The sequence below is a fragment of the Caloenas nicobarica genome, chromosome 3, assembly GCF_036013445.1.
Source record: "Caloenas nicobarica isolate bCalNic1 chromosome 3, bCalNic1.hap1, whole genome shotgun sequence".
Classification (NCBI taxonomy): Eukaryota; Metazoa; Chordata; class Aves; order Columbiformes; family Columbidae; genus Caloenas; species Caloenas nicobarica.
In genome coordinates, this window is record NC_088247.1 from 92,716,142 (window position 1) to 92,738,807 (window position 22,666).

Sequence of the window (22,666 nt, forward strand, 5' to 3'; positions counted from 1 at the left end):
CAACATTCACCCAGAAATAAATACAAATACGCTCTGTAACATGTCGCTGCTATTATCTGTTGAGAAGCACTGCTGCCCTTTCTACTGAGCGTACCGGAACATGGCTGCCCTCGCAGGAATGTAAACTTGGCATTAACCCTGGCAGATTCCCACTCCCTGCCCTCTCTCATTTAACATTAACTCACTCCTATACTGTTATCGGAAGGTAAAGGTCATAGCTTCGTTTACACAATACAGCACTATACAAATGGTCATTAAACAAGAAAATCTTGCACCAAATAAACATGTGGCAAAAAAACAATGCTGACCTCGCTACCGGGAACTCCCCCTGGAAGTACCTTGTCATACCCGACATGAGGTCAATGGTGCTGCTCTATCCTTCTAAATATTAACTGCCCGGCACTGCTCCTTCGCATACCCAACTTCCATGCAAGAGCCAACTGAGGACTTATGTTCCAAACCCAGGAGAAATTTAGAAAGCATTCCTCTGTTGGCAAGACCGCGTGGTTCATATCCTATTCCCACAGCCTTTACTCATCCTTCCACAGCTGGAAACCTTGTCAAAGGCTCTCCTATGCGACAGCAGCCTTCAGCACAATACATAAGCTGGGCAGATGGCAGGGTGGACTCCCTCGGTCTGAATGCCAGAAGCCTGGGAACCAACCCTTCTTCCTGCTTCTCATCTCCCTCAGCCCTGCTCCTCTCCACCCCGGCCCACCGCTGCCTTTTCCTGCGGGGAAGATATCCTGCTTATTTATGGGTTTCATGACTGCTGGCCTGCCTAGATCCAGCAAGAAAATGTGAAAAGAGGGCAGGAGGCCACCGACTAAAATCCCGTCGGAGCTCATGCTTAGTTTTGGAAACTAGACCAGGCAGAGCAGAGCACGGATGCGGCCCAGGATGCAGACTGCAGGGAGCACTGGTCGGTGGTGTGGCTTGGACAGCCGTCCCTAGAGATGCTGGGACTCGGACACACACCCAGCAGCACAGTTCCCTCCTTGCTCCCTGCTTTTACTGAAGGTGATGGAAATAGCTTGTTGCTCACAGGAACAAACTGTAACTTCTCCACAGCAGACTCTGCAACAGGCAGTTTATGTGGAGAAGGGCTTGAGTTCAGGAAATTCCCATGCTTAGGGCTGAATATGATGTCTGAGGGTACAAGGTCTTTCTTGCCCTCCCTCATGGACCACAGCTCAGGCAGCAATTTAACCTTTAACTGTTTAGAGTTGCAATAAGATGATCTTTACATACTTAAAACCAAATTTAAACCAAAAATGCTCCATGTCTGGCTTTGTATTTTAAAAAGCCAAAAACAAAAAAGGGGGAGGAGGGGAATTTTATTTGGCTTCTGCCACTCAGAAATAACACAGTAAGGAAACTTGGGAGAATTATGACTTTTAACATGTTAACCACTGACCATGCAACATTTTAATCAGTGTAAATATAACTCCTCGCTACTCCGCCAAGGTTGCACTGAATCATACAACCACCAGTGAAGTCAGACTTTCTAAATATTCTTATTTCACATAAAAACACACTAATGAAAGTGCTTTTAATTTTAGGTAGTTCTTCTTTCTGAAACACTGGTGTGTGTTACCCTGATAAATGGGAATGCTGGGAAAACTGATAATCCAAGGAAAAAATTCAGTTAATGTTAAAACAAGTTTTTAGGGTATTTGTGTATGGAAAAAGCCCGAGGGTATTCAGGGATTGGCATCGGTATATTTATATTCGCATTCTCCTCAATTCAGTGTTAATATATCCTTCATCACAACCAACTTTCTAATTACAGAGTGCACAGAGCCTCAGAAAGCTGCAGCAAGTTACAGGCTGGATTTTTACTTCATATGGCTGAGGAACGTGATAACCACAGCTACGAACGAGGACTCCCCCGTGACCATGTGCTGTACGATTTGAAGGCAACATCTCACAAACCTTACATTCAAAACCAAAAGAATGAGTTAACCAAAAGCAGCTTCAGACATTTTTTTTTATCCTCTCAGGTGAACCAAAATTGTGTACATTCAGTTTCCTTATCTTGTGTTTCAGAGCAATCCTTTTAATCACTTGAATGGTCTGGAGCACACCAGAGATCAGGCGACATGCAACTACTGGCCCTTCAGGTCTTCACTGTAACAAGGTTTGTAAATCACACAGTTATTCTCTAAAACAAATATGAACTGGCGACACTGGCATTTATGTTAATGAAGTGTTACTCCATTCCATTGCTGATGTCCCTGCCTGGGGAGGCAACAGTTCTTTGTATGTATTTCAGGCCAGAGCGAGCCACTTGTGTCACCTCACTTGAACTCCTACAACGAGAGCCAGAGATGCCCACCCGGGTACTCCTGTCCTCAGCCCAACAGCTACTGGTGAAATAAGAACATATAACATTCACATATATCTGTGGGAAGTGCACAGGAATGCTGAAACTCAGTACAAGAGGTGAGCACAGAACTGGCAGTTTCTTAACACCCCATTTGTTGCATCTTCCCTACATGAGAATATCTATTAAGCTGATGATGACGGACTTTAAATATACCAGACTCCAGGGACAGGTGACAGTGAACACAGTCCACAACCTTTCACCACCGAGTTTGAAGTCCAGTTCAGCTCACAGGCAAAACAAGATTCATAGTCTAGCCCTTAATTCCTGAAGCTTGGATACATTTTTTCAAAGTGATGCAATTGCATAACACAAACAACAACAACTGCCAGAAACTGCAATTGAAACTTCTCTAGAGTCTGACTGACTCTACTTGTATTATCAGGCCCCAGCTTGACAAGTGCCTGAATAGCTGAATGCCAGATGAGAGGGAAGGTGGCAAGGATAATGCAAATATTTTTATTAAGTTGTTGAGGTGTTTTTGACACAACAACAATAACATTACACCCTTAAAAATGCCACACTGAAAATTATCCTAAAGTTTATGCATTTATTAACACCGGCATCTTTATATATAAAAATTGTGGGTTCATCTTGGTTTCAAACATAAACTCAACAAACAAAAGGAAGGTATGTAATTCCAGCGAGCATACAGAAAATTGGACAAGTCTGGGAGCAACTGTTGGGCCAATTGCAAAGATGTGAATTTAGAGAATAATTTCTATTGCCAAACAGGGAGCTAGGTTTCTCTTTGAACTTCAGGGGAAATAAGGATAAACTAGTTATTATAAAAGATGATCATTTAGTATCATCATAGCACTTTCTAAAAATCTAACCAACAAGCCAAAGCATGAGCTAAAACTAGTTATTTACTTCCAAAAATACAACTATGTTTAGCTCCAAACCAACACTTCCACATACATGGCTGAAAAAAGATCAGAAGGTATAGCAGCTATTTTGAAACCTGCATTTCCATCTTAGTTTATTTATATATTCCCCACTTTCCTTGAAGTGTTGCCCACACAAGCAGCATTCCCCACTTTGGAGAGTAACCATTAATTTCACACCACGGTGTTTTTTCTAGAGATATAATTACACAGAAGACAAGTATTCTTTATTAAAATATCTGACGGCATGTTAGGTAGTCATGACTAGTAGTTATTCAGGACTGTAGGTTTCTTCTTTTTTTTTTTTTCCCCTCCTCCCCTGCTTTCCTTTCCTTGTTTGCCAGTTAATAAGAGGTTTGGAGATGTAAAGGAGTGACTTGATCCCAATGAGTTTTTAACATTGTAATAAAAGATGCAGAGAGGTACTGAATAATCAGGCTGAAACTGTTCTGTGCAAGACAAATATTCTAACTTATGTGTGACATCAACAAATGCATTCTCCCAGGGACACACACACTATGAATGAACTGTGACATTTTTTTATGATTCATTCTTTTAAGGTAATCTTTAACTTCTTCCTTCTACTTGTATTTTATAGAGTAACTGGGATATTCATTTTTTGAATTGTTGAAACTCTAGTATTCCCTGGTTGGGAAAATGAGTTATTCTTACAGACCTAACTACACCCAGATCCAAAAGCCTGTGTCACAACTACATCTGTTCCTAATGTTCTTCCTGTTGCTTTTTTTCAGTTTCTGCCTTCATCCTACAACTCGTGTTATTTCTCTTCTTTTGTCTCTTCTGATAATATACCCAATGTAACATGCCATTTACAATTTTAGTGTTTTACTGTAGCACGCCAAAGACATGTCAGCATAGTCTGAATCAGAAGTTGCGAATTATCTTGCAAATTTTAAATTACAAAGCATTGTCTCATTGGAATGACATTTCTCTTGGGATTGAAGCATTTTGATGATAAAAAGTCACAGAAAGAACGCAGGCACACAAAGTGATTCAATGCAGCTAGGAATCAACACACAGTAGAAGCTACGTATAAGACAATAGAAAAGAGGAGAAAAAAAGGGATGTGTGCTGAAGGATGGGAACAGGGAGCTGGAGAATGAATGCACACTCATATAAAGAAGGGGGAAAGTAATTTTACCAATTCTTTTTTGCTGGTTCACAGAAATCACTAAACTGACCGCTAATTATGAAGTGTCTAAACTCCAGTTTTCAGGAAGAAGAAATTAGCTGAAGTATTTTTGTGGAAACAAATCCTCAAAATCCTTCACTTTTTGAAGTACCAATCTTGTCTGCTTCCCTTATGATAGATACTTGTAAATTCTGAAGTTGCCACATTCTTACTATGTAAATGTACAAACACATAGCTTTGGAAAAAAATGCGGACAACCAACAGGAAATGTGATATGGGCAGCAAAGGTAAGAAAAGTTTTGGATCTTCAGCACTTGAAAACAAACCCATGCAAAGTGGTAGGGCCGAAAGACCAACCCAGTATGCAAACATCTTACCAGTGTTCACGAAAGATGGAGATTAAGGGCTGCAGCTAGAAAAAAAGTTTGACTGAAAGACCACTTTCAGAGAGATTTGTTTTCCTTAGAATATGCGATGTCCTGCTGTTTCTGATGTCTCTGGAGAGGAGACTTCTTCTCTGAGAAGTTTCCCTTTGGATCCCGGTTGGTGGGAAAGCCAGTGGCCTCTGATGGAAGTTACCACTCAGTCCTGGTTACTAGACATTTATAATTCACTTCTTTCAATTTCTAGTACTCTTGAGAACAGCCTTAATATGAATCCAGGGATGTGACTAATTCCACATCCTCATCTTGAAATCTGAGACTGCCTGTCCCTGAGATGACTATGCCAAATCAAAACTGATAATCTGAAAGAGGGTGAGACTCTCAAGAGAATATCAAAATGCAATTAGAGCCACAGATCTCAGAATTTTTTGTAGACATGGCAGACCTGTGTCACAAAGCTGGTAAAGCAATCTGCTTGTGAAAGTCTGCATTTATCACAAGCAATGACAGGCTGCTAAAAACAAATAAAAAGAGAGAGGAAGGGTGAAATGATGAGATAAAAGACTTACTAAACACATTGACATCAGGGTGAAAATTTTCAAAGTGATTCCTTTCAATACTGAAGTTTATCCCTAAACCTGTTCTTCACCATAGCGCAACTATATGCATTTTTGTGTGTGTGCACAGGTGCTGAAGATCAGAGGTCTGGGGTGGGGGGGGGCAGAGGTTCGGGTAGATGTGGGGCAGTTGCAAGCACATCGAAATTGTCTGCAAAGAGCCCCTTCCTGCTGGTGACTGAGCCTTCACCCAAACAGTCAAGAGGAAGGGGCAAAAGCAAAGGATTGCAAACGACCATCGTGATTATATCAGAGTGGAGACAAGTAGGACAAACAAACTCAGGAAACGGCGGGGAGTTAGAAACCCAGAGGAAATCTATGGCACAGGGAGGAAAGTGAAGAGATTGCGCTGATCTGCAGAAAGGTCACCTCTGGGTCGCACCGTGCCAAGCTTTTTCAAACCCACTTTATTTGGACTATAATACAAAACTGGCACACACAGCTGGCGACTGCTGCAGGGGCTATTCAAATGTTAACGTTCTCAATGATAAACAGCCAAAAAAAGTTCTAGGTAAGCAAACTGGAACAAACAACTAATCTAAATCTGGTTGCTAAGAGACAGAGGATTTCAGCCAAAACCAGCCCCAAGCCTCAAGAACACTTTATTTTTGATCAAGAAGAGTACCTGTAGATGACGCCATGTTGGTGAAGAAACATGAGTGCTGATGTGACCTCTGCTGCATAAAAGCGGGATCGAGGTTCGTCAAATTTGCGTGAGCGCTGGATTTGAAACATTAGGTCTCCTCCATTTACATATTCCATGACGAAAAAGAGGCGGTCCTGAAATGAATTAAACAGTGCTATTTAGCTAATTTCTTTTAGTCACACAAAGGACTGCTTGAAGCGACTGCAGCATTTACGTCAAGAAAGGAAAGAAACAAACGCTAGAATTCTGAAAAAAGGAGAAGCTGACAACCAAAATCCCCCAAACTTAAAGAAAACGAGACATGATTCTCAAAGTGAGAAATTAGAAAAAGGGAATAGAATCAAAATTTGGTAATAAGCAACACACACACAAATATCCACACATCAAATGCATATGGAAATATGATAAATTTTATATAATAATGGACATACATATAGGATATTGCTTCTTTTAAAATTTAGCCATAACAATGAAGTGATAAAGTCAATTCTGCCAGCTACTGAAGGGCTCCTGGGCAAACTTCAGGCTCCTTATTTCTTCTCTTAACTCTTACCAGCTACTTTGCCTGCAAAGTATCTTTCCCAAATTATGTAAAAATTAATTACAGTTGTCAAGCTGTAAAAACCAGTGCTAAGAATCAAAACCACTTACATACAACTTTTTGAATTGCCTCAAACTCTCATAAGACAATGACATATAATTACATTATTAAAATACATATCTAATTATGTTTATTTTCTTCTGATGTTCATTGCTTCAAAGTTCAAGTTTTCAAGCCTTATTTCATGACGGAGAATGAGAAATGAGCTTTACTTGAGAACAGCAACGGAGATTCTTAAGCAATCACCCATTTTGGTGTTTCAGAAAAAATATCCAAAAGTTAAGCACTCAGTGAAATAGTGAGAGAATACCAGTAAACTGTGTGTGTGGCATCTTGAAACATTTATGATCTAAAGTGACAATGCAGATGAAGGCATAAGCAAAGAAATGACACACATTCACTTGATATAACTCAGATACCGTTTTTGTAAATGTTTCTTGTAAATTTTCATAGTTTTCCCTAACGTGTACTAACAGCCCTAAATCATCAACTCTTTGCATTTATAAGCCTACTTGTACATTATTTATTTCCTTACTGTACAACACCTACATCTATATGTACAAGAGTTTAGACAGAGGTGGAGGCAGTTCTCATGTGATGTGGAGAACGGATCTCCAGCTTCCAGGTCAGCTGCAGTTTGGCTCTAGCTCATCGTGTCTGGTGTGCTGGGTTGAAGAAAAGGAGACAAGATGCAGCGTTGCTTTGGATGAGCAAAACCAACAGAAGATGGAAGTTAATTAACCTCTCACAAGAGAATCCAGGCCTGCAGATTACATGGTTTATACATATGAGTCCAGAAATTCATAAATGTTTGCTGTTTGCCTTTAATGATCTAGTCTAGGGCTCAGATTCAAAGCATGGCACTTAAAAATATCCTTAAGCTTAAGCATGTGCATTAATCCTGCTCATTAAGTGCCTAAATGTTATACTTATCAGGGATGTTTCCTGGAGGAGGCTAGAAATGTTTGGCTGACACTTTGCTGATTACAGAAAGAGGATGCAGAAAAAAACCTTGTGCCTTTCCCTCTATATCTTGGGAACACAGAAACTGGCAGACTGGACCAAATTCAGGGTCCAGGTGGACTGGCATTCTTGGTAAAACACTGCTAACAACATTGGTACACTTTCCAACATTTTTCTTACCATTCCCTAGCAAGGAAAACCTACTAAAGAATAGAACAAGGTTTCTGGCTGTATCATACACCCAAAAGAGCATGGCTTTAGAGCCATGCCATTGTTCTTTTTGCAATGCTTAATAGTGCTGATAATAAACACTCAACATCATTACGCAGATTTCTCAATATTATTGTAGGCTTGAAATATCACCTTTGCTTGTTTTAACCAAAAATATGGGTCCTTGTGCCGTCTTCCTGCTTTCTCTTTGGAACCGATGAGAATTACAGCCATGCTTTGAAAAGAAAATCTGATAGCTGTCAGATGGTATTATGATTTCAGAAGCCAGAGTTTAAGGACAACACCCAGTGCAGTCAGTTTTGTGATAAAGAAGTCGGTCAAAACCATAGTTACGTTGGTGCTGTAATGTAACACAAGAGGGTACACCATCCCTAAGGAGATGATGCAGGCATTGTCTTTCGTTACGCTCCCCATCACTGCACTACAGACCAAGTGTCCTCTCTGAAGAGCAGTTTCACTACAAGTGTCTCTTCTCACGTGGATATGATTCAGTGTTTCAAGTACAAAACCCATTTGGCCTGCAGGCTGGGGAGCGTCTGACTAAAGTTTGGCTGAAGTAACTTCTCCTAACACTTGCTGAAGTTGAAACCTCTTACATGGCTGTTTTAACCTTTCCAAAGTCAACAGTCTGGACGTGAGTGGGCACAAGCAGGACAAGGAACCTACAATTCACATTCACCTGAGCAGCCATACTCACTCCCAACATTGCTACCTTTTTTCAGCACCTGCATCGTAAGTATAAAACGATGCTAATGCAAAGTGCAAAGTGACTGTGATGTAGCTCACAACTGTGACTTGCAAACGGTGATCCTCAACTTGCCATGGAGGTGGGAGCTGCTGCTCCCAATGGTGATACCACCAACCTTCCAGCTGCCCGTGATGGTACACAAACACGTACACACGAAGGCTGGTTTACACAGCTGTTTAGATCATGGTCATTTCCTAACATTTCAGGATATACATAATATCATTTTTACATTATATATTCTTTGTTCGATCTGAACAGAACCCGTGTTTTTTGCAATGTTCACCAAATGCCTAACTGCTGATTCTGAATACCACAAATTGTGTTGAGTTCAAACTTCAAGTAATTTTAATTTTGGTTCAGTCCTTTGTAGGACATTTCCAGTTCAGCCAACCAAAAATTTAACTTGCATTGTTTGGCAGAATATCGCGTCGTTATACAGCCTGAACAAAAGCTTTAGTAGCAGCACCGTTCCCAGAGCTGCAGAGCGCTAACTCTCCTGCCCTCTTTCACATCTTCCTATTTACGCACATCCCATTCTCAATGTGCAGGGGTGTTTCTGGCAGATTCTGCAGCTTAGTTGGCTACCTTTTCAGAAGTATACCTACTAAAACCAGATTTAACAGCTCAGTGACTGAAATTGCTCTGCCGTTGTATTTTTCTGCTATATACTGATATTTCAAGTTATTTTTCCAGCTTTCCTGGGTGCGCATTTCAGCTTCGTCATGAAAATTCATAGGAAAAAAAATAGTTTGAAAGTTCTGTTTTCTGTTTACAATGAGTCTTGGAAAGGGTTTGATTTCTGAGAGAAGAAAAATACTAATTGTGACCCACTAACAAGGGATAAGCAATAAGATGCACAACATGCCCATTTTTTCATGAAATATACTCAGTCCCCCTGAAAACTACTTTCTTAAAACACCTCTGTGGTGGTTTGTTTGTTTTTTGATCAGGACAATGACATGGTCAGTTGGGACTCAAATTTGCATGAGAAGAGGATATAAGAGACAAGAAAATATATGATGAATGTGAGCTGAGATTGATAAGTCCATTTTTTTCCTGATTCCCATAACCTGAACAACAACAGGGACATTATTTCGATATTTGGTACTTAAACTTTTTTCCTTGTCTTTCATCAGAAGTTAATGATCAAAATATAGGTTCTTAACACTCTATTTCCATTCTGTCATAATGTAAGCACACACACAGACCTCTGTGACTTCAGTGCAGAGGGGATTTCATTATGAAACAGCAATTGTGAAATAATTGTATTATGCCTGATTATATGCATCTCGCTACATTTATCACCACGATACAGTCAAATATTGAAGTGGGAGAATATAAAGTGAATGCCCTAAAGAATTATGCATTAAGGGACAACACAGTATTTACTCAGTTAAAAATGAGATACAAGGTATGACTTTACCATTGACTGTATTCCAAGAGAAAATGGAATGGTTCTGGTTTGGATTGCATTGGTTTTGGACTCTGTTTTCATAACATTTGAGAAGTATGTTTTGGTGAACAAAATAAATGTCAAGCAGTCCTGGGAACTCTTTTAATTATATAAAAAGAAATAAAAGGCAAAATCACAAGCAAAGACATTATAGATTAATCCTCTCTTGGCATCTATAAAGCAAAAAAAAAAAAAAAAAAAACTGCAAAACAAGCTAATATGTTTTCTGAAGTAATTACATTCTTTTACAGCATTTATTTTAGCCCTTATTCATACCTGGTTTTCCTTTAATTTCTTGAAAGGTATAGTTGAATGAGAACATTTAAAATAATAAATGGAAAGAAAACCAGCAGAGAGCATGGATAAGAGATTTTAAAACCAAAGGGGAATGAAATAGGCTAGAAGACAAAAAACATTCAACTTCACTCTGTATTTCCATAGTATTTTCTGAGTATGGCTTTACCTACTATACTGCAATGCATAACTGCCCGTCTTGACGTCTCTATTATTCCAGTCTCACCCCTTGATTTTCCTAATTGAGATACTCTCCTGCATGAGTTATGTTTTCAAAACTGGACTCTAAGAGCAACCTCTCTTCTAGTCTCTGTCCCTTTTACTATCTGGAGAAATACACTTGTCACTTAAACTAGAAATCTTGTTTCATCTTCTCTCTTATTCCACTCCTTTAACTGTGCCCTAATTTTGTTTTTCATCCTCCTTGACATTCAAAATAGCCACCCTTTAGCTCTGCGGTAGTTTCTAACTAATCCTTTACTCTTTATTCTGATTATTACCACAGTCTTGTCTCTTCAAAACCATTCTCTGATTTTTAGTTTTATTTATATATGTTTCGTAAACATCAGCCTATACACGATGCACACTCCCTACCAGCTTATATTTGCTTGTTTCTAGATGTTATGAGTTCCATTGGATAGAGCTTCTACCTTTTGTTTCTTTTGGAATAATGTGTAAGTTTTTAATTGAGAAAAGGGGGTGATTTCCAGAAATATCAAAAGTAATAAACTCTCAGGAGATTACAGACTCAATCCAGCTCCTTTTTGTGGAGGTGTAATTAATGACCAAGACCTTCCTGCTAGTAAGACCAGATAATCTTGCCAATCAGTTTTGATTTAACAGATGACACTATACGGTCTGTTAGTTGTTTACATGTGGAATAATACCATTGTTGAGGAACAAGCTTCTACGTAAACCCTGTATGGAAGCTTAGACATGGAAAGACTTTGATGTATTGTTTACATTAATTAATGTGTAGCCCTTAAAAGATTTTTGTAAAAATTGTTATCAGGCATTAACTTGCCCGTCTTTTGTTTGTTTTCCAATTAAAATATCATTAACATTAGATTGCAGCTTAAGGACAATCCATTGATAGACATAAGGCCAAGTATAATTACCACTGCAATCTGAAGAGTACAATTTTTTTTTTTTTCTTTCAAATGAGTCCCAGCAGTTGGGTGACCCAATATGCAGTTCAGGACAACCTCATTACTGAAATATTACAAGCCAAAAATAAATAATGCAATCTGTCTCTCACTTTCAAATCTGAGACATGCATCCATGCTACAAGCCTGAGAACAAATCTTTTCACTACTAGTTTTTGCTTCCCAGTTCAACCATTAAAACACGTAAAATCAGAGAATTCAGGAAAAGCATCAAACATGGACTCCTCACGTAAAATTCAGACCTGATAAATCTTACCAGCCTACTCCAGTTACCATTTTTTTCCTCCGTTTACGTTTTCATACAATTGGCTTTGAATAAATTCTTGCTGATTCTCACTAGTTCCCTAATTTAAGTTCTTCATGTGAATACACTTTTTTTCTCCCAATTTCATTAAGTCGTATTTAAATCAGATTTCTCCAGAGGCTACTGAAGATATCAAGGAAACCAATATGTGTATTAACTATAGGTAAATTTAAATACAATATAGTTCATATTCTAGTAGAGTACTGTTGTATAGCAGAACAGGTTTAGCCACCAAACTTGTTGCAAAATAAAACTCAAAGATGTAACTTTTATTGCACAAGACGTCAGATATATCACAACTTTGGTATGCTCCGTAAGATGATATTTTATTCATGTCATGCATGTATGGAATTATTTTCCAGCTAGTACAAAACTGTGTTACTTAACTCTATTTAAACAGGATGCTCCAACAGTTTGTTTAAAGTTACCTAAAACTACAGCAACTGTTCCACCCCTCAGAACTTGAATAAACATTTCCTGCTTCTGATGGAAATTGCACAGGCACACTGCACACAAACCTATATGCAAACCTTCAACACCCTGAGCAGAAGACTGACAAGGTTGGCAGATTCATTTTCCACAATCCCCAGCATTAGGAGGGATAAATACAAAAAAAAAAAGATAAACCAGGTACAACACTAAAGAGAACAACAAAAAGCTCTCTCCTCTCCATTTGATTCCGTTTTGAAGTTTACAGTAACAGTCTTCAACAGGACACTACAACATGTTATCTGTCTCTGATTCCAGTGTTTATACTCAGGGCTAACTGTGTTGTTTTTCCTGTTTTGTACCAGTGCTCTCAAGGAGTTCCAAATAAGAAGGGAACAATTTCTATGAATCCCATATTTCTTGGAATAAATGCCCTGTACATAGGAACTGCTATCTCAAATTTCACAGGGGATATTCGCATCTTCCGCTTAACAAAAAAAATGCATGCATACATATTTTTTATTAAAGGTTTATTTTTTGGCAACGAGACACTTGAAATTTTTCTCAAGCTGGTGAATACTATTATAGCTAGGGACTTATCCCTCAGCTTTGTCCAGTATTCAATTTCAAATCAATTTTTTTTTGCCCTTGAAAGGAGGAATGACCTCAAAGCTAAAACACAGGCCAGAGAGAGTCAGAGAACCACACAACAAACTGGATCATCTACCTTATCCCACAGCTGACAGGCAGGATCAGCTGTACCCAGGCTGAGGGGAACTAACCTTGCCAATGCTGCAAAAGTCAGCCTCTGGGCACTGCGAGCCAGCGACCTAACCGTGAACATGAGCGGCCCTGCTGAGCGGGCTCCACTTGGCCCACAAAGCCCTGGGAAGCAGAAGTCTCTGCTAGTCTGGCCTGCTGGAGGGCACGTGGGTTCCGCTGCACTCCATTGTGAAGAGGTCTCCTGCTGTGCCAGAAATGCTCTGTTCCCTTCTTGGTCCCCTCGGCAGCAGCAGAAGCCAGCAGTGAAGAGTGTTCCTTGAACATATTCTGCCTCGCAGGTCAGAAAATGGCATCAGTTCCTGAAATTAATCTGATCAGCTCTTAAAAATCACCACTGATAAGCACGGCTTGGCCTCCACTGGCAGTCTATTTCAGTACTTACAGAAAATACCACTGAGGACTCTTTCCAGTGCTGTGAATAATTTGCATTGCTTCTTGTGCTTACCTTACTCACAATATCAATTCCTGGCTGTGCTGCAAGTTATATGCTACCTTCAGAGAAACACTTCAGTGCTTTCCACCTTTGTTTCTTCTGTAAAGATCTGGTTATTGACTTTCCTGGATTTTATAAAACTGATCACAAAATATCTCTGTTCGCAGAGACCCCAGACATTATGTCAATTGAGCACCTATGGGATAAGAAACTCTTTAAAAGTCTTGAAAATGGTTTCAAGAATAGCTGGCCTTCCTTGAGACACTTCCTTGAGACACGTCCTTGAGACACTCAGAAAAACCCTCTCTATCCTATCATTCCATACCATGTGTAGGGGCAGAAAAAGCTACAAATAAACTAGAGTTTCCAAACAGTATTTTCAGAATCAGTACAGAGGTTCTCAAAAGCTTTAGACCGTGTTACTGTAAAGACTTGCATTGTAACATTTACTCATATATAATGTGAGTCACTGGAAAAGGGTTATTAAGCAAGATGTTTGTCTGAGATCTCCAGTCTTCATAAAGCAGACCTGGTATGTCGCTTTCGTCACGGGAGATTTATGTTGCCTCCCTGTGGAATACGAATTCATACTGAACAGAATGGGGTTCTTAACAAGTTTTTCATGCCCCTAACACATCCCATAGTGCTGTTCCACACGGAAAATATGGCCAGTGTATTTACATTGAGATACACTGGCTGGCTGTGGGTGGGGGACTTACCATGTGCCAGGGGTAGGTCACACAACTATGAAAATCACAACTTAGCATTCAATGCAGGAAACATTAGCCAGGACCTTGTATATATCACCTATTCTTTTCCAAAAATGTCAAGGGATGATTAGGTTTTACCTAGACTGGCATTCAAAAATCAAGTCTTGTTTAATGATTATTCCAAAGACAGGTCCGAGAATACTTTAAAATTGTCCAAAATTAAGAGAAGCCAGCCTCTCCCAAATTAGTAGTGAAAAAACGTGCCATTTGTTTATCCCCTTAGCACTAACGCTTCTAGAAAAGTTTAGTTGATTCTTTCCATCGTTCAAAGAATCTAATCCCACTTTACTGCAGCCAGCAAAATCCACTGACTTTTGAAATGTACAGATCTTCATTTGCACCATTAATTTTGGAATACAATAAAGTATGGATATGAAGAAAATCTATACCCTAGAATCTGCAACTAACAACCATATGCACATTAGAATAACAGATGAAAGTTACGTCCCTGACACAGAAATTTTCCCTGTGTAGTTTACAAATACCTGATGTTTGAATATTGTCTTCCTACTGTTTGTTCAGATAATGAATTCCATCAGCTTACTATCTGGACCAAGTTTATGAAGCACTGGATTAGTTGGTGTATCAGGCTCATAGTAGGGCAAATAAAAAGAAACTATGGTTCATTAACCCTGTTTTTTAAAAAAATATAAAATTTAGACTAATTCAATGTAGCACAGAAACAGGTGGAGAGTTGACAGCCTGCTCTCTATAGAGTTGTCATTTTATTCACTGAGAATGACATAAAATTCTAGCTCTACTTGAGTTTCTTAACTAGACTTTGTTTTGGTTTTGTTTTTTTCTTAGTTTCTTCCAGCTTTAAAAAATAACTACAATTCTGGGGTTTTGTTCTTCCCAGTCACTAACGGATATTGCGCCTTTTGCGTATGTGAATGTTTTCTGTGACACCTGTAATAGAATATCTAATGTTCTGACAGAGTATCTACAGGGCTTAGTGGTGAGACTCTCCGTAGCTTGGATGGGGTTTAGGTCAGGATTAAATTTTTAATGCTGTAATATGTGGAATTTGTTAGCTGAGGGCATGCAATGAAGATGCAGATCAAATTACACATGCTGCCATTTCATCAGCTCGATCCTGTACCACCTAACCTTAGAAATGAACTGAAACAAAAAGACTTTGGGAAAATCTTTACCCCAAATTGCCCTGGAGAGATACGTGTTCCATTGTCACTGGATTTTTCTGGTTAGTTGGCGCAAATCTTTTAGGTTGCCCCAAGCTGCGTTGTTGGTAGCCGGGAGCTCCACGGCAAGCTCAGGGAAGGGTTGGCAACCCTGATCCCTGCCCGCTCCCTGAAAGCCCAAGCGAGCCCGGAGAGCAGGGACCCCAGAAGTGGTCCAGCTGGTGTAACGTGTTCTTTGTGCCCTTCCTCTCATACAAGGCAGAAACACAACCCGAACCCTCTACAGAAATGGTGTGTTTTGTAGTTCCAGTCACTTCAAAAGGGGTATCAAGTAGGAAAAGCTTCTCAGGCCATTTCCCTAATACCTTCATTTGATGACAGATAAGCTGTGAAAAGCACCTTTTTTGAAATTCTTTGATCTCATCTTCTTTCGGAGTTTTTTGGAAAGAAGAACTGTTCTGGTGAGATAATTTTAAAGACCGCTCATTTAGTGGCCTGATGCACATGGTAGAAAATTATATCAAGCCTGCAAAATGTCATTATGCAGAAAATGTTACAATGTGCAGGCAGCAATTAATATGCCTTTGTTCTGATTCTTATAGGAAAAAATACAAACACTGTCTTCCAATTAGAACTAACTATATCGTTTTTGAAGGCACTTCAGAACTTCTAAGAACAACTTTTAACCTATCTATATTCTACCAAGGAGCTTAGACAGAGATTGCACATGTCCTAGGTGTCTCCTCAGCCTCTAGGCTGGTTCTGGGACCTTTCTTGTCTTTATAATTCCTATTTTCTTATGCTGTCTGGGTATCTAGTTTATGTCTTTGAGCACACAGGGAAATGCATCAAATGCTACAACTAATAGAGAACACTCTGGGAAATGCAGCCAGCTGCCCCAGCAGCAGTTGTATCAGAAGGAAAAGGAACCCAGTTAAGGAAGATAATGAAAATGATGGGACAAAATACTCATCTGGCAACCATTTTCTGAGAAATTATCCATTATTGCTGAAACAAAACAACTAGAAGTAATTAGCTGAGTGAGCAAGTTTTTATATCACAGTCATGATGTATTGCATCAGTGCTTTTTGTTTCTAGGAATGCAATCAACTGACTGAAAGACAGAAGTTGTCTTCTCAGATCTATTAAACCATCAGTCATGATCCAGGATGAAACTACAATTTCTTTACCAATGAGTTACTTGTATAAAAGTTACCCAGACAAAGAATTCTTTTGAGATATGATTTCCAATCACATACATGAGGCCCAGGCATACTGAATCAAATGGGCACTACGGCAGAGTGAGCATATTTTATATTTAAATTTCACTGTTTCAATTTTCAGAATTAGAATTTCACTTAGAAAAATCACCATAGAGCTAAAATCTTTGTAAGAAAAGAAAGCATACATATCTAGAGCTTTCATTTCTCCCCATGCAATGAGAAATTTTTGTCGTTGCACCAGCCTGTGAAAGCAGAGTTGTCTTGCTCTACAGAATTAGGCACTGGAAAAACCTGCCCCTTCTTCCAGCTGAAAATTGTACTTGCCCACAAACAGAGTTGCCAGCAGTGTAGAGGGAAAGAAGTCAATGCAGAAAGGTACAAAAAGTTATTCAAACATTCAATATGTTGTATTGTAAGTTAACTTGGCTAATAGGAGCACGATGTGACCATTAGTGCATTTATTAAGAAAGAAGTCAACCAGTATTCTCCAAAAGCTTTCAAACCCCATTCCCCGTAATGTGAGAATGAGCTTTGGAAAACTGCTGCAGTAGCACCAGCTTCTGCACATAACGCCTAGATATTCCATTTATGATGTTCTATGTGTTACAGAAACATTTGCTACCAGATATTCTTTACTGCTTTTAAATCGTTATTTTTGCATAAGCAAAAAAGGGGGGTGGGTGAAAAGACTGGTGCTCGCCTCGCAGCTAATATTTTTTCTGAAAAAGAATCACCACATGAAACTCCGGAAACAAAGTATGAGCATTAAATAGAGGGCTTTTACCAATGTCTCAGTATAATCTCCTCATGCTTTGGAGCTGGTAATTTTCCAGTCTCTAGCTGACTATCGTCTCCTCCCAATGACAATAAGTCATTGATAATCAATGTTCCCATCAGAGCACTTCTTTACATGTTCTTCACACTTCCTTACTCTTATAACTGACCCAATCATTCTGCACAACGGGAAAAAAAAAAAAAAAGTGTAAGATTATTCACTGATGCACCTACCAGCACCCAGTATTTTGCATTCAGCAATTTTACAAAAGTCAGAACACGAAAAAACATTCTCTGGCCTTGTTTTAGGAATTGATTTTCCAACTTTTGTTCATCAGACCAGGCCGCTGACTCCTACGGGACATTTTGCGAGATTAAGTGGTAAGGAATTGGCTCATTTGTACTTTTAGAAAATTCGTGGTGGGGGAGGAGGGGGAGCCCTGTGCTCCATTCAAAAGGAGGAGATGAATGAAGTCTTTGGCAACATAGAGATATTCACTACCACAGAAACAGCTCTTCTCTGTTATGTGAAGTGTTTCAGTAATGTTCCCATGTACTTAAAAACAAAGGTCAGCCAGTGACAACAGTTGGTTCTAGTTTGACAACACAGCAAGAAACTTCTACTGCACTGTGATCATCCAGATGGAAAATTTATATGAGATACTGTCACATCAGTTCACAAACTATGCCCTGGATGCCAGAAATAACTTAAACTCTACAGTTTACTTGAACATGATGTTCTGAATAGTAAAAAATAGTCGCATTTCCACTAACAAAACCTTGCTGAGGATTTAAAGTTCCCTAAAACGAGACATTAGAATGAGTAACTGCATCTCCACTCACATTAAAGAAAAACAGCATAGTATTATTTTGCAGTCTTTACAGAAGATACTTTCTTTTCAGCAACTTGGCTGAGCCAAAACAAAATAATTATGACAGCAAAAATATATGTGTTACTGCTGTAAAGTAAGTTAAGAAATGTTTCCATTCAGAAATATCTAATTCCAGCTTTTTCTTGAGACCTCCTCTTTTCTTACAGGTATGAATTCATAGCACTCTAACAGTGACAGACACATTAACATGCTGATGCGCATTTCCTCAAATTCATGCTCAGTCCTTCAGACTGTACATATACAAAAAATATGTTGAACTCAAATGTATACTATTATTAGTCGTAACAAAATACTGTAACAAGACCAAATGACAGACCAACTTTCCACTGATACTGTACTTAGTAATACAGACTGAAATCTCCTCTGCACAGGGACTCAGTATGTGCCAGGAAGGAGCAGAGTCAGAATGTACAGGGAGAAACAGCAACACAACTAGTGAAAGCAACACTAGAAAAAAAGTGCTTGTGGAATATCTGCCTAACCTGAGCGAGTTGCAGCCTTTGCTGAGTGCTGGAGCTGCTGCTGCAGCCATAGGAACTGCCACACTTTGCTGAGCTCCAGGGATTGCAAGTTATGCCTCACATTTTACAGGTGCCCAGCCTATTTCCCATTGAGTGAGCCGCATCACATTGACTGCAGCGATGAAAGAAAAGATGCTCATCAACACTTTGGGAAGTGTATCCTTCACTCAGAGAGGACAACAACAAAACTATCACTGAATCAGGCTATTTGGGAAGAAAAAGACTAAAAGATGTGTTGTTAGGCCAAACACAAAATTGCGTTCTCTCTCCATCTCCTTTTACACTACCTTTCTTACCCCTAGGCTGCCCTAGGTAACAGTTCACCTCACAGATTCATTATATAGCAATAATATAAAATAATTTCTCAACATTTCAGTGCTTTTTCTGAAATCTCTCTGTGGAAACATGACAACATCAAATTTCCCTCGTCATGGGGAGATGGAGCAGCCGTTTACCCACCCTGGGTAAATGTTCTAAGCAAATCCCTGTGCAGTCTCTATGGCTAAGCAGAAACCAGACAGCCTGCTCTGCTAGAGAGCAGCTGCCAGGGAGGGAAACTTAACCTTCATGTGCTCTCCCTTGTGTCTCTTGTATACACCACCATTGTACCCACAAACTCAGTGTTCTATGCTTTGATTTGAAAGAAAAAAACTGGAACCAACAAAACGAATAGACCCCAAAACAAAAAGAAATACAACAGCAAGTGAGAATGAAATTATAACTATAAATAAAGACTAAAAAAGTTAACATTTAACATGCTTAATACAAAGTCAAATAAATACATCTATTTCAAAATAACTAATATATGCACAGATTCTCCTATTCAGCAAATGGTAAGAGGTCGGCATATGTACAGAGCTACCACATGAACTGACACAGTGAGAAGACGACTGACAGGCTATGTCAGTACAGGACTTTCTGCTAAGCTGAGCACTATCTTTCTCTGTAGCCTCAAATTTAGCATTTGACTTTCTTTGCGTTTACAAAATTGCTAGTGGAAGTCAGGGCCCTGAGGGCACTTGCAGGCCCCAATGTCCTTGGCCAGCCCCTTGGCAAGGGACAATCTCTCAGCACTGCCCACGGGAGCCCCGTTTCAGCCCAGCCCAGGGCAATATGTGTGCACGCCTGGCCCTGGTTCATCCCCTTGCCATGCTGGGGCTGTTGATGGACACCCTGACCAGCACCCAGCTCTGCCCATAGTGGTCAGAGCCCAGGGGTCTGTGCCGGCTGGTGAGGGCTGGTGCTCAGGCTGGCCCTTGCCTCCCTGATAGATGGTGCGTATCTACCTTCAACAGTGTGAGCAAACCTGAAAAAATGGTTATTACACTTATATCTCCAAGGGAAGGCAATTAGCATTTGGTACAATGCGTCCCCTGGAATTTCACGTACAGGAAGATATCCTGTTTGAAGCACAGGTTGTCCCCTGCAGGACTGAATCAGTAGGCAAGCTCCTTATGGGAAAGAAAGCGGAGGGAGAGTTGCCTTTGCTTATTGTGGAGACGGCCAGTGCCTTACAGGTCACAGATCAAGACTTTGCTCTGGATTGAGTAAGGCTGAGCTCACTCTAAGACCCAGTAAAATGTTAGTAGTTTTTAAAACTGAATCAGCAAGTTTCCCCTGAAGCAACAAGCAGCGACACACACATCAAGTGATGCCATTAGGACGGTACCAGCAGTCACTGAGCTCTGACTTGGGTGAAGCCTTTGTGAGACCAGATTTGCACCTGCTGCTTGGAGCAGCATAGGGATGGAGGCTTCAGGTTGCACGTATTCACTGGGCATCTTCCGTGCATACTGAAGCATGGCTAATTTAAAACATTAGAACTGTAAATACATGCTTGTATGTGGAAATAATTGCATATTTTGACATACATTTATTTTTTTATGAGGTCTCTAAATTAAGTTTTGCTGCTAGTTGCCCAATGAATTTGTATCTCCCCATAGAGAGAAAGTGTTTTGATACACAGCAAACACAGACTTCAACTTATCTACAGTGTCTATAGCCTTTTAAAATTATCTAGAAATCTGCTTCTTTGATTTGTTCTTTGGCTGGTTAAAGGTTAAAAAACTTTAAAGAACACAGCATTTACTGCAACATCAAAGATGATTACAGAATAGCCTGACAGTTTACTTCTCTGCAGAATGCCCATAAAAAAGAAAGATGTATGTATCAGGAATTCGCAGAACACATTGCACTGTAAGATAAACTGAAAAAGGAATGCATATCTGCATGAATACAGTAAAGTTCCTATTCTGACAGTTACTGAAATAACTTAAGTGGCACCACTTTTTTGTAAATCTAGAAGGAAAGAGGTTTCTGAAAAATACTTAAAGATATGACAGAATGGATCCAGGTCAGAACGGCTTAACTCCAAGTTAAATAGAAAAGGTAACATGCTTCAAAGTACAAGAGAGAGCAATTACAAGGTGGAAACATTCAATTTACACTGGATTCTTTGTATTTTTACTGCCACAAAATTTTCAGCCATCTGATGCCATTACAAGCATATAATGCTACCCAACGGATGGAACAAATTAACCTCAGAAACTAAGACCTGGCTGTGGTTCATGAAGTCTGCAAACACACCTTGCTCAACAATTTCAGTAAATCTTTGAATTAAAATCCCTTCAAAACGACTCTATTTATTCATCTTGAAGAAATGAGGGGCTAATGCAAACCCAAGTTCACACCAACTCAGATTTGCAATAACGTGTGTGCAGGACTCCTAGAGTGGAAAGCCCACTGCACATACGACTGAAACGTCTCCCTTACCCAGAAAAAGGGCCTCAAGACAAATGATACAAAATGGGGCATCATCACCCAGGACAGTGGCACAGTGTAAATGGTTCAGCCTAAATCCTGCCCTGCCACTACCCATTATGCTGTGCCATACGTCAGTACCAACATAAAGGTGTATACCTCACCTGAACCACCTGTGAGGACAACTGTCCCCTGAATCCCCAGAGGTAGTGAGCGTATGGTGTGTGATGCCACAGTGGAAACAGAAAAAAATAAAATAACTTTCTGACTTTTTAATGATCAATTTCCACATCTGGAAAATAATATTGAGAGCACCATTTTTAGTCTAGCCCAAAACCCAGGAACGCTTGTGAGGTGATGCAACATAGATCCTACTAAGCCCTTTCAAACAGTTAGATGCTGTGCCAATGGTTAAAAAAACTCCAAAAAGGATCACTCAAACTGCGTGGGCAAAAGGGTGGTGAAGAGCTTCATAACAGATTAACTGTAAAGCAAAAAGACTTTCTTTCTAGGGGAAAAATATCTGAAACCACAGCTACACGATGCTGAACTTGGAACAGAGTTAAAACTTTGGAGAAACGGTGCTTTTGCTGACAGTTCTCCAAGGTGCAGCAGCACTCAAAAATGCCAACAAAATATTGGGTAACACCAGGAAGGTCACTGAGAAAAAAAGCTGAAGGCACTACTCTGCTGCTACATAAAATCTTTGTGTTCCCACATCTTGAATATCATGTGCAGTTCTGGCCTGCACAACTCGAGAAGGACACAGTGGAGGTACAGAGAGTACAGAGAAGGGTCACTGAAATGGTCACAGGGATGAAACAGCTGCCACACAAGAACTGACTGAAACCTGGGGGCTGAGGAAGAATACAAGTGAGATTCACATAATCACGAAGGCAGCGGGTCAGCTGAAAGTGGAACTGGTGTACACCAAATCCTGTAATACTGGAACTGGGGCACTGGTGAAACTCGTAAAACAGGTAAAAAATGTGTTTCTCCACATAGTGATTAGGGAACTTCAGGAATTCACTGCTGTAGCTGTGGAGGCAGGCTGTATCAGCTACTTGAAATAGAGATTAGAAACATTCATGGATAATAGATCCATA

At 39.8% G+C, this 22,666-nt stretch overlaps 1 protein-coding gene across 2 annotated transcripts in view; it reads right to left on the minus strand.

Moving 5' to 3' along the window:
- The window catches only part of PRKCE (protein kinase C epsilon), a 292,898-nt gene that overhangs the window by 45,825 nt on the left and 224,407 nt on the right, over window positions 1-22,666 (minus strand). For both annotated transcript variants that reach the window (XR_010605909.1, XM_065630857.1), the window contains exon 11: window positions 6,052-6,206. Coding sequence is in view for 1 of the 2 variants with exons in the window: in XM_065630857.1 (XP_065486929.1) it covers window positions 6,052-6,206 (155 nt within the window). In the remaining variant the exon portion in view is untranslated. The remainder of the gene's footprint in view (window positions 1-6,051; window positions 6,207-22,666) is intronic.